The 16,380-nt window shown below is 46.2% G+C and overlaps 1 protein-coding gene and 1 long non-coding RNA gene across 5 annotated transcripts in view; both read right to left on the bottom strand.

The window, feature by feature from the left end:
• Nucleotides 1–16,380, bottom strand: part of NEDD9 (neural precursor cell expressed, developmentally down-regulated 9) — a 190,987-nt gene that overhangs the window by 22,351 nt on the left and 152,256 nt on the right. For 2 of the 4 annotated variants that reach the window (XM_044927043.2, XM_006057766.4), the window contains one exon: nucleotides 10,722–11,168. In XM_044927043.2, coding sequence (XP_044782978.2) covers nucleotides 10,722–11,168 — 447 coding nt within the window. Of the gene's footprint in view, nucleotides 1–10,721; nucleotides 11,169–11,340; nucleotides 13,180–13,872; nucleotides 15,036–16,380 lie in introns of those variants that run through there. The other 2 variants (XM_044927047.2, XM_044927030.2) reach the window with 2 other exon arrangements.
• Nucleotides 385–6,413, bottom strand: LOC123328936. Its single transcript, XR_006543940.2, has 2 exons — nucleotides 2,077–6,413; nucleotides 385–2,040 (listed from the first exon to the last, which is right to left on the bottom strand). It is a non-coding gene; the product is annotated as an uncharacterized LOC123328936 (long non-coding RNA).

The following is a 16,380-nucleotide window of genomic DNA, read 5'->3' on the forward strand; positions in this document are numbered from 1 at the left end:
AGATGCTGTGACTTAACTGGGAGAAAAGGGTGATGGCAGGCAGAGGTGGCTCACATGGCAGAACCTGGAGGCGGATCTGAAAGGTGCTGACCCAGAGCTGCGGCAGGGCTGTCGCTCCGAGAGGCACCAGACCCATCAAGGGGCCCTGCTGAGCCCAGAGGATTAAACGGAAAATGGGCAGAACGTGAGTCCCAGGATGACACTCTCTGAGCTCTTGGTAACAAGACAGGCGTGAGACGCTCCTGGGAAGTGTTCTCCATATGGGACTAACTCCACTGCCCCCCGGCTCCCCATCCTGCCCCCCACCCCCGTGCTCCTGTCTACTCCTTGCTCTTTAAGACACGGTTCTGCCTTCTAAGGGAGACTAGTTTCCAGATAAGAAGGTGGCTGGGATCCTAAAGGAAGGGTGTAAGAAGGACATGCCCAAATGGAGGGGTCAACTGAAACTGACATCAACGCCCAGCTGTCTTTTCTTCTTTCTTAAGAATCTTAAGGCCAGGTTGTGTAATTAAACTTTTTAAGAGACTCTGGGAAAAGAATCAGATGAGGATATCTGGGTCATAAAATTTTAGCTAAGACCATTAAGCGACAACCCAACCCTACTCCCCATTTCACAGTCGAAGGGACTCAAGTTCAGAGGTTATTCAGCTGGGTGATGACAGGGGCGTGCCCCCCCCACCCCCTCACCAGGCTATGGAGACTGCACAGTGTTCACAGGCTTCACAGCGAACAAATCAGACATTACCTCTCTAACTTCGGGTTTCCCAGGTGGCTCAGTGGTCAAGAATCCGCCTGCCAATGCAGGAAACGTGGGTTCGATCCCTGGATCTGGAAGATCCCCTGGAGGAGGAAATGGCAACCCACTCCAGTATTCCTGTCTGGGAAATCTCCATGGACAGAGGAGCCTGGTGGGCTACAGTCCATGGGGGTCGCAAAAGAGTCAGACACGACTTAGCTATTAAACAGCAACAACATCACCTCTCTAACTTCACAAATAAATACTCCTAAAAGAAAGTTACTTCCTTATTCGAGAAGCAAAACTTGAGATCTGGGGAGCTTATGTTTGGGGGGTGCCCCTTTCACTGGCAAGCAGGTTCTGGGAGAATTGACTGCATCTGCTTAAATGAATTTATCCACTTGGAGTGATTTAAAGTCATTAGAAAAGATGGTGTTTCCAATGGCAGAGAAAGCCATCATGGCAGTGTTCTCGGCAGTACCAGGGTCTTTACAGCATCCTGATGACCTGCTCAGAGCTTCTAAGGGTCAGCCTGCCCTGGAGCAGTAGATCCTGGGTCCATGACTCCGACTCCCTCAGCCTCCAGGCCATGCTCTGGATCCGAGGTGGCAGCCTTTGGAAGTGACTTTCATTCTTTCTGGCCAACAGGATGCTTTTTAGCACCCAGGACTCTGGTGAGCTGGAATTGCTCAGGAGTGTTTAAATATGCCTCTCACTTTAGGGCTTGGCAGCATCAGCCATTAGCTGGGATGTGAAAGTCATTAGCTTCAGAGTCAGACAGACGTGGGCTCAAATATGAATCCGACATTTTCCTAAAACTACATCCATCAGCGAGGTCATGTCTCAGGCCTCAGAGCCCACCCCTGGGAAGTGGAGGCGGTGAGGAACGCCTTAGGAGGCCATGGGGGGGACTACATGAGATTATGTATGTAACATCCCTAACGTGCAATCAAGCTCTGAGGGATCCCCGGGTTACCCCTGCTTTAGATCTAAAATGATCTTTAAAACAATGAGTAACTTAATAACATGCTCAAGGTTAATTGGTGGTAAACATGAAAACAAAAAGCTGTTGTAAGAAATAGCTGGTTTAAGTGTGCCCTGCTCTAAGGAAACCAAGCACTATAAAAATGATTCAAATAAACCAGATGTGAGTATGACCTTGCTAAGGGATTCTTTGTTCCAAAAGTTGATCTACTGTGGGATCCCTTTAAGGGGAGACTCCTTGTGCTCGTCACACATTGCTGGAGTCACAACTTGGAAGGAAGACATACTATCCTGAGTCACACCTGTGCAGTGAGTCACACCTGTGCAGTGAGTCACACCTGTGCAGTGAGTCACACTTAGATAGGAGCAGCCTGCCTCTCTGGATGGGGGCCTGGACCACGAGGTTTACGGCACAGCTATTCAGAACCAAGTGCATTTCTTTCTTTCTTTTTCTCCTATTTTTTGGCCACCCCTGTGCAGCATGCAGAATTTTAGCTCCCCACCAAGGATCAAACCTGTGCCCCCTGCGATGGAAGAGCAGAGTCTTAACCACTGGACTGCCAGGAAAGTCGCCCGGGTGCATTTCTGACTACACCTACCTCTGTGAGCACAGTGTACTCAAACTAGTCTGCCTTTAAAGGTGTGTTCAACCAATAGTGTCTCAATTTTACCATCAAATCTCCAAAATTTATATATTCTTTCCTCTCCCTCACAAATAGAGCATTGTCTACCGGCCCAGACAATACAGTACCTATGATGCTGACCCGTTCTCTCCGATAAGCACAGTCACGTAGCATGAAGTCATTCTAGAAGGACGGGACACTACCTCTGTTTGCTTTGGTGTGAGTCTGTAAGAAGTGACTAAATCATTCCTAGAAATATGCATTATCTCTGAGCTTTGTAACCAGTTGCAACGGCGTTTGAAGGCTTTGGCACTGACCAAACAAAAGAGACCTTTGTTTGAAGGTGTTACAATTTGCTCACCCCACTGGCGTGGGTGACTTGACAGTGAAGAAATACTTTTCATTTTTAAAGTGATGTCACAGAGTCCTTGAAATGCTCAAGGACCTCCAATTTTGTGTAAGATTTAAATTAAAAAAAAAAAAATCATTTGGTTGCATCAGATCTTAGTTGGGGCATATGGGATGTAGTTCCCTGACTAGGGATCTAACCTGAGCCCCCTGCATTGGGAATGCAAAGCCTTAATCACTGGACCAGCAGGGAAGTCCCTAAAGATTAAAATTTTATCTTGACTTTGAAGGTAGAGATTTTAGGTGAAAGTCCAATTTTCTACATACCCCAAAGAGCCACGTATTGAGGGAAAAATTCATTAAATTAGAACTATCTAGAAATGCACAATTCTGGAACAGGGTCATATTTTATTGAATTTATAAGTGGAGAAACTGAAGGTACCCTCTACCTTGTCAAACTCTGATTCTCCCCAATATTATTCAGGGTGTGTATGTACGGTTTTGTGTGTGTGTGTGTGTCCATGTGTCTGTCTAGGAAGTGAACAAAGGAAAGTGAGGTGGAGTCAGAGTTTATATTCTCTATTTCCTTTAATCTATTTTTACTTGTTGGTAGACGAGTCATACTCCTAATAGCAGCTAGCTGGCTGGTATCTGAGTGCTGTCCTGGACAACCAGATTTCATAATGCTTCACATCCCAATAAGGGAAGTCCTCTGCCCCCTAACCAAAGGCTTCGGGGGGGTGTGAGCATGGGTGTGTGTAATTTATGATGACTCAGCGTCTAAGAAGGCACAAACATTGTAGCTTCAACTATTTATGGTTCTTATATTACCTTTCAAGGAATGGGCCTGGAAGACCTGGCTAAAGTCTTTGAATCATTTCCTGCCAATATTGGGCTATGTCTCATTTTGGAAGGTAGGAAGCAGTCTTTATAAGGATGATGTCATGGGGTTACTTGAGTTTTCTGTGTGCTACCCGGAAGCAGAACGTGCCCCAGCCTAGTCTATCATACACAGTATAAAGGTGGGCTGCTTCAGTGTGCCTGTGAGCTCTGGTGGTAGTGGTCAAGAACTCACCTGCCAACACAGGAGATGTAAGAGACTTGGGTTTGATCCCTGGGTCAGGAAGATCCCCTGGAGGAGGGCATGGCAACCCACTCCAGTATTCTTGCCTGGAGAATCCCATGGACAGAGGATCCTGGCTGGGCTACAGTCCATGGGGTTGGTCTCAAAGAGTCGGACATGACTGAAGCGACTTAGCACGCATGGATGAGCTCCCTTAAGATTAGGTGAAATTTACAACGGTGCAGAGAAAGCTTTCCAGAGGAGATGAACATTGAAATAGGTTTTAGAGTATGAACAGAAGTTCACGGGTAGCACAGAGAAGGGAAGGTGGTAAACAGTAGCATATGCAAAGGAGGCTCTGTTCCTCAGGAGGAACAGTTTGGTTCTTCTCTTTCGAGACTATACGAGTGTTAACTTATCCTGTTGTCTAAATTCTCCAAAATGCATACAAGTTATGCCTTCAGAAAAGCTGAATGTGACCTCAGTCATGCTTCGGATGCTCACTGGTTGTGAACAGATAGTTATGATTACAGAAGACAGATGGTGACATTCTCCAAGACCCTCCTGGGGTCTTATCTGACATGTGTCGTAACGGACTAACGTGCTGGACGCAGGATCTGACTTGTGTGTGCTGGTGAAGGGGTGATAAGATCAGAGCCACTTTTCAGCTTATTTAAAGGTCAACTCGAATTAAATGCCTCCTTCCTTGCTTCTGCCTGTGCATTCTCTCATTGGCTTTATCGATGTGCTGATGGTTTGCTAGGAGCTTGGCCTACCGCAGTACAGAGGCAGCCTCGCCAGCCTGGGTGGGAGGGCAGCCTGGGGGAGGATGGATACGTGCATACGTATGGCTGAGTCCCTTCACTGTTCACCTGAGACTATCACAGCATTGTTAACCAGTTATACCCCCATACAAAATAAAAAGTTAAAAAAATAAAAGAGAGCCAGCCATGGCCTCTGCCTGCCTTAATGGAATTTATAATTTAGCCCAAAACTGATTTGAGAAAGATGCATAGGAAATCTAAATCCACCAGTTAGAATAAAAGCGGTATGTACAAAGAATCAGAGAAACATACATAATTCCCTGTGAAGATAAGGCACGAAATGGGTGAACTCAGGTGGCAGGTTTTGAGCTCTGAGGTACAGAAATCTACCTCTTGGAGCTTTGTAGGCCTTGTGCTTTTAAAATGCGGGTCTAAATCATCCCCTCTAAATCATACAGCCCCATATTAAGGACAATTTTGCCTTGAAAAAAATCGAGGACACTTTAAAAAAATATAACTCAGCTTTTCAAAAGCTTGGACTATGAGTAACTCATTTAATTTAGAAATGCCTGTGAGTTCTTGGCAATCACAGAGCATATTTAGAAGTCTTTGCAAAGTGAGAAGACTCTAACCTATATTGCTTTCATATGTAATGAAATAGTTATGACATCTAAATGTAACAATTAATGAGGTTGACATTGTGTTGTTTCCAGCACATTTGTCTAAATGTTTACTCATTTCTATTAATTTCTACTTTGCAGTTTTCGTATTTTGGAGCCAAAATTTTTTATTCAGTGCTCCAAGGTTCCCGTAGACACTGGGCATTCTGCCCACAGTGCCTAATGGATATAGCGGCCCTGCACACAAAACCCAGAGTGAAAGAGACCAATGAAATTAAGTCAAGGTGTCAATGTGTATGGTTTCCAGATAATTTGGGGAGTTCTTTCCACTCTGTATTTCTGGAGAACCAAAGAAAGAGCCACACAGTCAATGGGAACAGCATATACACTAGCAATAAAGTATTTGCATATTCAGTGCAGAGTATAAAACACAGAGATGATCGGTTCAAAAGAAACTCTGAGAAAGGAAAGAAAAACGCCAGGGAGAGGCACTGGTTTTTTAAGGCCCTGCTCTGCAAATCCCTTGCCCAGCCCTCTCCATACCATGTGTCATTTCATTCTCACAGCAGCCCTAGCAGGGCCTTATGATTATTCCCATTTGACAGATGAGGAAACTAAAGTCTAAAGAAGTTCAGTCACTTGTCAAGAGATTTACAGCTACAGAGAAACAGAACCAGGAATTGACCTCCCCCCCGGAGCCCAGGCTCTTTTCACAACGCTCATGCTGTCTTCTTTCAGGAAAAGGGTGGGGATGATATGATTTTCTTTCTTTCTCTAACCACTGATTTAATAAGTGACGAATATCATTTTCAGTGGATGGGATGCAGGAAGCGGGGTGGGGGCTGGAGTTTCCCAGAGAGCAAGGTTGAATTGATACAAGGCAGAATTCACTTTTTTTTTTTTTCCTGAATGATTCATTAGTAGAAAAAACTGTGGTGGATAAAACTTCTGAAGCCCACAGGCTGTAGCAGCGTCAAGGGAATCTTTAACTGTGGAAAGTCCCAAATCACAGGTTGGAACACATCCAGCCTCCTTCGTGGCCCTGTCACAGCTCGTCTCTAAGTGCAGTCCTGCACCACCTTCCTCGGCTATCCCAGGAGCTTCCTAAAATTCCCAGCTTCCCCAGGGCCTGGGAACCTGCATTTCAACACACCTTCCCTCTCTTCCTTGCTGAGAGGTAAATTTTTTTTTTAATTTTATTTTTTTAAACTTTACATAATTGTATTAGTTTTGCCAAATATCAAAATGAATCCGCCACAGGTATACATGTGTTCCCCATCCTGAACCCTCCTCCCTCCTCCCTCCCCATTCCATCCCTCTGGGTCGTCCCAGTGCACCAGCCCCAAGTATCCAGTATCGTGCATCGAACCTGGACTGGCAACTCGTTTCATACATGATATTTTACATGTTTCAATGCCATTCTCCCAAATCTTCCCACCCTCTCCCTCTCTCACAGAGTCCGTAAGACTGTTCTATACATCTGTGTCTCTTTTGCTGTCTCGTACACAGGGTTATTGTTACCATCTTTCTAAATTCCTTATATATGCGTTAGTATACTGTATTGGTGTTTTTCTTTCTGGCTTACTTCACTCTGTATAATAGGCTCCAGTTTCATCCACCTCATTAGAACTGATTCAAATGTATTCTTTTTAATGGCTGAGTAATACTCCATTGTGTATATGTACCACAGCTTTCTTATCCATTCATCTGCTGATGGACATCTAGGTTGCTTCCATGTCCTGGCTATTATAAACAGTGCTGCGATGAACATTGGGGTACACATGTCTCTTTCCCTTCTGGTTTCCTCAGTGTGTATGCCCAGCAGTGGGATTGCTGGATCATAAGGCAGTTCTATTTCCAGTTTTAAACCACACTTCAGTGGTTTCAGATTTTAGAACTACACTTAGGTGGTTCAGAGCCAGATTCCACTGCCTCTTCTTTCTCTCCTTTAAGAGATTGTAAGGACTAGAGCGTAAGCCACCAGGAATGGCCAGTTCTGGGTTCACCACCATTTTGCAGCCAGGAAATTAAAAGAGAAAACTGGATATGGGGCTATTTAGTTAAGTCAGGAAATGAGAACTATCCAATGAGAACTCAAAACGAACAAACAAAACCCCTGCAGGGGGTTTATCTCGGTACATCCTTCCATGTACCGAGATATACTCTTGGGGCCTTGGCTGATGTCATCAGTGTGATTCTCACCCAGTGAGAAGCTCCTAGTCAGAGGAGATTTTTTTTTTTTTTTTAACAAGCACAAAAAAACATTTTGCTTTATTCTTCTAAATCCCAAAGTATCAATTAGCTTCAGGGTAGCATGTAAGTATGCCAGTATTTTTCTCACACTGAAAATTTGAAGGAAGAAATTTGTTTTTTCTACTAGCTTCAAAAATTGAAGAAAAAACTGTGGCCAAAGCTCAGACCAGATGGGCGTATATGTTTTTAACAAAATAAGTTAAAGAAAGAGTTAATGTGTGTGTGCTATGGAAAAAAAAAATTATACCTCTTTACCTCATGTGTCAGGAATTAATTCAATGTTTTTAAATTTTTCCACAAAAGATTATCTTCTCACTTTAACGTGAGAAAGCTGAGTGTAAGCAAAACTGTATTTCATGTTTCATTCTCTGAAATAATCAATCATAAAGTTACGTTTCAACTCGACACAGTAACAGACCATCACAGACAAGGATTCTGTAACTGAAGAAGATGCTGATGGAAGTTTTTAAAAATTTACTTTATTATTCTTATTTATTTTTATTTTCCGTCTGTGCTACACAGCATATGGGATCTTAGTTCCCTGACCAGGGATCGGCCCCCTGCACTGGAAGGGGCACCACTGGACCATCAGGGAAGTCCTGATGGGAGTTTTTAAAGCAGCTGTTGGTACTCAGAAGATTAAAATGACCTGTTAGCAGTCAGCTCTCTCCACTGCAACGAAGGAAGAAAGGAGGGAAGAAAAAGGGGGCGAGAGAGAGAGAGAAAGAGCAGGAGGCGTGGAGGGAGGGAGAGGAAAGGCAAGAAGAGCACAAGCCCACTCCTGTGGGGTACAAGCGAGTGGTCTGGTGGGCAGCATGGAGGTGGCAGCCCAGAGCCAGCGGCACTAAGGCGACTCGAGGTGAGGCCAGGGGTCTCACCGGGTGTATGGCAGAGAAGAGCCCGGGCTATGCCTCCTGCCTCCCCACGAGAAGAGCCTCAGACCTGGATGGCTTGAAGCTCCACCCTCGGGGGTCACTCTGCCCCTGCACTCTGTAAACCTCCCCCAGGTCTGCAGCATCTCCACGAAGGGCTGGCAGAGCACGTGCCCTTCCAGAATCCTCCTATGGAATCACCTGCCTCTTGCTTAACCATTGATTTCAGAATTTAAAAACAAACAACAAGTGCCCAAGGGTAACCTCAGCACCCTGACCTCCATCCAAGGGAAAGTGCGTCAAAGTCTCTCCCCTTTAAATGGACAGAGGGTTCCGGAGTCGAGCTGCGGAACAGTTACAAAACGGGAAGAAGTCCCAAGTTTCAGACTTTTCAGGCTTGGGACTAAAAAGGTTTGAGTCTGAAAATGAAAATATGTCACCTTCCTGCCAAAATAAACTGTGATGGATGCTTGGACCCCACCACCTTTCGGCCAAGCGTTTCCTGTCCTGCCACACCACCCCCACCTGCCTCACACCAGCTCCGATGAGGGAGGGCTATTTTTAAGATGCCACAGCCAGGACCAAGAATGAGAGAAGTTATTTATTTATAGTTACACCTTTCGAGCATTCTTTCTCTCCCCTATCTCCAGGAGATACAGGCCTGGCTTGACTCTCCCTTTGCATCTAAAATCCCTGGGATAAGAAGGACTGTGAAAGGTCACAAATGTCATCCATGACCTCTAGACTGGGATCGTCATCCTGGACAATATACAAGTTGGAAAACTGTTCAGTCCTTGAGGAATTCATCCTACACCAGGCTTATGCAACACCTGTGCTCTTGAGCAGCATTTTGTAAAACACACATTTCTTATGAAAGGTGACTTGAAAATACATTCGTGGCTTTGTAATTTAAAAGATTCCAACAGTAAATCCCCCTACTTCTTTTTCCCCCGACAGAGGATTCCATTATTATGCAAATAGATATTCCATTATCTACTTGGGATTATAAACTCAGACTCTTGTATTGGGTTTTTCGAGGCAGGGCGTATGTACACATCACGTTCTCCGTATCAACAAGCTGTTTCTGGTGTCTAGCTGCATCCTTTCATTCATGACTCAGTGATCTTTTCTCATTCTGTTAAGTGAGTCCCTTCTTAATACCAGACCTCACAGGACCCATTGCAGATCCTTGGAATTTGCCAATAAACCAGACAGAAACGCCCTCCCTTGTAATGTGCACAGAAGTTTCATCTTCCAGTTGGCTCCTACCCCCACCCACCTCCACACACACACACACAAGTTCACGGCCCATTATTTTCTTCACAGCCGTTTTCCCACCTGACATTTGGTGTTGGCAGTTTAAATATTGTGGGGGCCACATTCACTCTTGGATTCATCACGGTATCACAAGCATCGAAAATATGCTTAAAATTCATTCAATGGTCTACTTATCTCAAATTCTTACAGCATTTGGAATTACAGAGAGTGCTGAAGAGGTCCTTCTTTTTTTTTTTTTTTTTTTTAAGATTTTTTGATGTGGACCATTTTTAAAGTCTTCATTGAATTTGCTACAATCTTGCTTCTGTTTCATGTTTTGTTTTTTTTTTTTCTTATCTGAGAGGCATGTGGGAATCTTAAGTTCCCTGACCAGGGACAGAACCTGCATGTAACACTTGCATTGGAAGGTGAAGCCTTAGCCACTGGACCACCAGGGAAGTCCCCTCACCTTTTTTTTTTTTTTTTTAGTATGATGCCTTCTTAAATACCCTAGCTCCACTATTTTCACCCACCACTTCAGGCATTACTATAGGAACTACTAGAAGGACAGGAGGCTGGCTCTTCTCTGAATTCACTAGTCTATGTGTTAAGTGAGTCGACCTTGAGGCTGATAGCTCTCCAGAACACAGTGGTTGGCATCACCCACTCCCCCTTCCTTGCAGCCTCTACTTCTCGTGGGTTCTTTGTGCAGCCAGGTGTGTGGCGTCATGGCTGGTGGGGTCATGATTCAGCTTTTAGTGAAAGGAGAGTCCTTGCTGCCTCCCTGTGCTTGTGCAAAGTACAGTGCCTTGTACTACTCAAGAGAGAAAGAGAAAAGACTGGAAACTGTAGAGTGCAGAGCCCACGTGTAAAAGCAGGTGTATCAGAAAGATGGAAACACTTGACGATGTGGTATAACCTGGCACAACTTGGGAACTCGTAAGGGCTATGATCAACAGTACTTGGCATGGGGTGGGTGTTCAAGAAGGTTTTACTGACCAACGAATGGAAAAATGATGCCCCCCTCCACCAAAAAATGTGCAAGCTAGAGTATTCAGATGTTCTTGCTTCTTGGAAGATTTACTTACTTCTTCGACGGGTTTCTTGGAAGCTCCAAGTTCTTATTTTAGGAGCACACACACACATACTTTGATTGCATTGGAAAAAATTAAGAACAGAAATCCAGCTGTTGTTCACTCACCTTTTTACTTAGGTGGGGACCGTTAGCGCCCCCAGCGCCTCTCTGCCCTGAGGGTGGCACTTGATACACATCTTGTTCCTGGGTCCCATGGCCGGTGGGGACTTGGTAAATTCCCTGATTTTGGTAGGAAGGAGGCACTTGGTAGATGGTGTCTCGAGGGGCGCCCTGTGGGTTTGGTATTTGATAGAGCTTCTGTTGGACAAACGGCGGCGGCCCCAGTCCCGAAGCGGGCAGGTCTTGATTGGAGGAGGTCTCCTGCACCGGGCCAATCAGAAGCTTCACCCGGTTGCCGGGGACAATGCCCTGCCGGCCGTGTAAGGAGCAGAGCCACCATCCCTCCAGTCCTCCTGTGTTCTGCTCGATGACAGTCAGGATGTCTCCCTTGCGGAAAGCCAGCTCCTCGGCACACTCCGGGACATTGTCGTACAAGGCTCGGGCCATAAGATTCTAGGCAGGAAAGAAGAGAGGGGGAACGCAGGTTAGCAGATGAGCTGAGTCCCTGAAACACCTAAGCCCGTGCTCTTATGGAGAGGCACACTTCCTGGAAAGAGGAGGATCTGAACAATAAGCTGTAAGGAGAAAAACAGATGGTGCAGACAAAAGACAGATCCATACGTACTGTGTCTGCCACCAATGACATCAGACCGCCTCCTCGGAAAAGCTCCGAACACCACCGAGTGCTATGTTCCAGCAGCAGAGGCTGTGCCACGGGAATTACAAGGAGCTTGGTGAAGGAGCTGGAGAGCAGTTCACTCTACAAAGCATTTTTCTTCCTTGCTTCAACCCAGCCGAAGGAAGAATATATTCCAAGATATTCAAATGGACTACAACAGACATTTCGTTTTGTTTTTTTTTTTTAAGTATATTGGAGGTAAAGAGAGTCAAAGAACACCCCCCAAGACAAACAGCATAAATGGCGTTTATATCCAGTGTTAAAATGGAAACAGAAGTACGCTGATCTCTGCCTTAGCAGGCCTTAACAATTCTTCCTCTCAGTTGATCAAGAGGTCCTTGGATACAGGGAGACTCTACAAGCGGGGGATGTTTCCATGATAATCCCGTGCGAGTGCAGTGACGGGTGGCCCACACCTCCAGACCCGAGCGTGTGGAGCTCCAAAGAGGTTGCCCCACGTGGGCAGGTAGAGGCCGCCCCGTCCTCTCTGGTGCTTTATTCCCACCTTTCCTGAGGGCCCCTCCTCACCCCGCCACTTTATTTGCTCCTCCTTGAATCTCACCATTCCCATCGGAAAGGCTCTGCCCTCCCCTTTCATGGGCCCCAGACACTTTCTCTCTTTGTGTGAAGGCCCGTCTGGCACTTTCAGTACTGAGCAGACAGCCAAAGTAGGCATTCGGTGGGGAGCGGGTAGGCAGTACATGCCGACGTTCTTGGAAGCCTTTCAAAGGCTCGGCGATTTCATTTCTTGGCATCAGTCACGTCTCAGGGCATGAGGGTAGACTTCCCCACCCAGATGCCGGCTCCTTCCCAGCACACACAGAGCCCTGGAACGTTGCAAAATTCATCTCCAGCCATCGGAAAACTCAAAGCAATCTCTTCAGTGCTTCACTAGACGGTCGGGATGCCCTCGATGTTGGGGTGATGATGATCGGCTGTGGGAGAAAAGACTGCCGACTGGATGGAGTGTGCTCTGATGACACACCCGTGGAATTTGGGGCTCTTGTTGTTTGGATTTCTGCCCCTGTGTTTTCTTCTCTAAAAATGTGGATTTGCCCTTTCAGCCTCCTGCTTTTCAGCCCTTCATCACTGACATGCACTCACCATCTCCCCCTGTACTAGGGCCCATAAACACAGGTCCTGCGCTGTGGGCTGTGCTACGTGAGGGGTCTGTCCCCTGCTCAGTGGTTGGGGAGGTTCCTACTTTTACTCTGTTAACCAAGCTCCTCTGAGTACAGTGCAACGGCTTAACCTGAGGGAAGGAGATGAAGCCCTGGAACTCAGTGCCCAGGAAGCCTGGTGATGCTCTTTAAGAATAAGACTGAAGTCCTTGTTCTTCACAGTTTTTTGATCCAGGAAGCCTATGATGTAGACAGGCGGGCAGAAAAGGGAAGTTAAAGGATACTGAGGGGTTTGTGTTCCAGGTGAAAGTTGTACTTGGTATTTATATTCTAGGAAGCTTTGGGTTCCTTCTAACAAAAGTTCACACACATAAGAATAAAAACACGCAGCACCGTAACCTGACGTGAGGAGCCATTTAAGGATGAGTCCTAATCTTAAAATCTCTACATTTCTCTTCTCCCATCTTGTGGGTGATCTGTCCTTGAGACAAAACTCATTGAGTTGAAGAAGACAAGACACTTCCTCTGTACCTAAATCATGGGAAGGAAATTCAGTCTGTTCAGTTCAGTTCAGTCTCAGTCATGTCCGACTCTTTGTGACCCCATGGACCACAGAATGCCAGGCCTCCCTGTCCATCACCAACTCCCAGAGTTTACTCAGACTCATGTCCATTGAATCGATGATGCCATCCAACCATCTCATCCTCTGTCTTCCCCTTCTGTCTTCCCCTTCTCCTTTGAACTTCAATCTTTTCCAGCATCAGGGTCTTTTCAAATGAGTCGTCTCTTCGCATCAGGTGGCCAAAGCTTCAACATCAGTCCTTCCAATGAACATTCAGGACTGATTTCCTTAGGATGGACTGGATGGATCTCCTTGCTGTCCAAGGGACTCTGAAGAGTCTTTTCCAACACCACAGTTCAAAAGCATCAATTCTTCAGCACTCAGCTTTCTTTATAGTCCAGCTCTCACATCCATACATGACTCCACCAAAACTGTCCTGAGGTGACAGAGCAGGGAGACAGCTGACCACTCTGGACTCTGTCCCCTTCTCCAGGGCCCATTCAAGGACTGGGAATGGCTGGCAAGGAGGCCCTAATGCCTCCTGACATCAGGAGTGACAGGGTTGGGACCAGATCTATGGGAGTTGAGGGTCCAGAGCTTAATACTGGTGATCAAGAAGGGAAAGAAAAGAAACAGAACAGGGACTTCCCAGTGGTCCAGTGGATAAGACTCGACCTTCCAATGCAGGCGGCCTGGTTTCCCTCTCTGACTGGGCAACTAAGGTCCCCTATGTTGCTCGTGGCCAAAAACTAAAAACAAAAACAGAGAATACCAGAAGGGTGAAAGACCACAAACCTCATCAGCATACACGAGCTCCAGGCATCTGGAGTAGGGTCACAGCTGTGGAGCTCTGGGAGGCGCTGAAGTGGAGCCATGGACCACAACCAGCTCGAGGCGGATAGCAATCCCTGCACGAAAGCTAGTCTTGATGTTCTCTGTCTCTTGCCCCCGTGACCCTCCACCACCACCAGCTAAGCAGCATGTTCAGGTTTCCAGACAGGTCGCCAGAGCCGCTTCTCGTGGAAAACCCGGGGAGCCGCTTGTGGACGCACCGTGGGTGTCTTCTGACTAGCTCCTCCCCCGTGCCCACAGAGACTGGGATTCAGGGAGTCCAGTGAGGCTGCTAGAGAGGCACCCACTGCCAGCCTGGTGCCTCAACACTGAGAGTTATTCTCAGCCTCGGTGCAACGGGAATAAGTAATTTAATACCTGCACGAGCTACAGGGAGCCAGCAGTCTCCCACACAGAGGGGTTACAGCTCCTTCAGAGGACCTTCAGAGGACACCTGGACCCGGCCTCCCTGTCCCACAGATGAGGAAACGCATCTGGGGAAGGGGACAGTCTATCATCTGCCTGAGGCCACACCGGTGGAGTCAGAGATCGGAACAGAACTGTGGTCTCTTGGCCCAGTTCTCCTTCCAGGACTCCAGGCCACCTTAGCTCTAGTTCATACTGTCCTCCAAACTGGGCTCCATTCCATTTTACAGTAAAGCTCTGAAGACGACGGTTCTTTTTGTCATATCTAGGGAATACGCCAATTCTTGGGGTTTGGGGGTCTTGGCTGTGTGACTTGGGCAGATTACTCCCCCCAGCCTCTGCACCTGAACTTCCTCATCTGTAAAATGAGAATGAGGATAACATCCCTATATCATGGATTTGCAGTGAGGATTAAATGAGTTCATTCAAGTCAAGTACTTGAACATCGTGGGAGCCTTGGGAAGTGATGATGACGGTTTAATGCATCGATGCTGCTTTGATGGTGAGCTTCCTAGTAGGTTACCTCCTCAGTTCGCAATTAAGGGTTGGTCTCAGTCTAATGATGCTATTATATATACTTCTTTATACATCTGATGTTTCTCTTGCTCACAATTACACTTCAAGAGAATTGTATCTTGAAGCAGTATTTCTCTGAATTAAGAATGAGTTCTGGTCACTGCAACCTCTTGTTGAGTACTTGCCTACAAACAACAAAAGTGAAATCATTGGTTGATTCAAGAGACTTCCTGAGACAAAGTAAAATAATAATAATAAAAGTTTCCCAGGTGACTCAGTGGTAAAGAACCTGCCTGCCAATGCAGGAGACATGGGTTTAATCCCTGGGTCAGGAAGATCCCCTGGAGAAGGAAATGGTATTCCATTCCAGCATTCTTGCCTGGAAAACCCCACAGACAGAAGAGTCTGGTGGGTTACAGTCCACGGGGTCTCAAAGAGTCAGACACGACTTAGCGACTAAACAACAATGGTATTTCTGGAAAAATTTTATGAGGTTCCAGAAGAGTACCACCCATCAGAAAATGTGGAAAAACATGGGCAAAGAGGAGCTTGACTTTTGAAAACACTTGATATGTTGAGGCAAGAATTTAGTAAGAAGATAATAGCAAAATTAACTTCAACCAGAACAGGAACCATCTCATTCAAAAGTGCACAGGCAACTCACAGACAGGCAGGTAAAGAGTTAATTTCCCTGGCGAGGACAAACTGGAGGGACCCCTTCTCTCTGTGGTTCCTTAAGGCCACAAAGTCAGAAGGTATCTCTGCATATCTCACAAAAACCCAGGCAAGACAGTTTGCCTGGTCAAGACCTACTGCTTCGCCCACTCTCCCTGGGATATTTATCTCCAGGGCAGGAAAGGTCAACACAGAACACATCAGGGAAAGATAAGAGAGCTATGTAATTCTATATCCAGCTGGATGGTTGGCCTCCAGAGGCTGGCAGTTAGAAACACAGCTAGAGCTTGGCAAAGCACCAACACAGTCGGGGCACAGAACTCGAAAGCCAGAAGAACATCAAACAATTACAGTTCAACTTGTTCACTTTACAAAGGAGAAAAATGAGGCCCCAGAAGTTAATGATTTGCCAAGTCACCTGGCAAGACGGTCAGAGAGCTGAGCTAAGAACTCGGGCCTCTTGTCTCCAGCTCGAGAATTAGGATGGTATTTAATAAAGTCAGAGGCATGTGCTACAAAAGCTGTGGTTCTGATTAGGATGGGAAATCTGCATTTAGAGTCATAAATCCTATTTGAAGGACTCTAATCGTCTCAGCCTGTGGCGCTGACCCCACCCTGGTCTTACTTGAAACTGTCCTGGGCTTCTGTGCTCCCCATCCTGGTTCTCCTTCTTCCCTTGAGCTCAAAACCAGTCATTTTCCTTCTCTTTCACAGGCCATTAAAAAAAATTTTTTTTAAGGTTTATTATTAATTTATTTAGCCACATAAATTTATTTAGCAGCACGGCATGCAGGATCTTAGTTCCCTGACCAGGGGTTGAACCTGTACCCCGTGCAGAGGAAGTGCAGAGCCTTA

Source organism: Bubalus bubalis, chromosome 2 (genome assembly GCF_019923935.1).
Source record: "Bubalus bubalis isolate 160015118507 breed Murrah chromosome 2, NDDB_SH_1, whole genome shotgun sequence".
NCBI classification, from domain to species: Eukaryota; Metazoa; Chordata; class Mammalia; order Artiodactyla; family Bovidae; genus Bubalus; species Bubalus bubalis.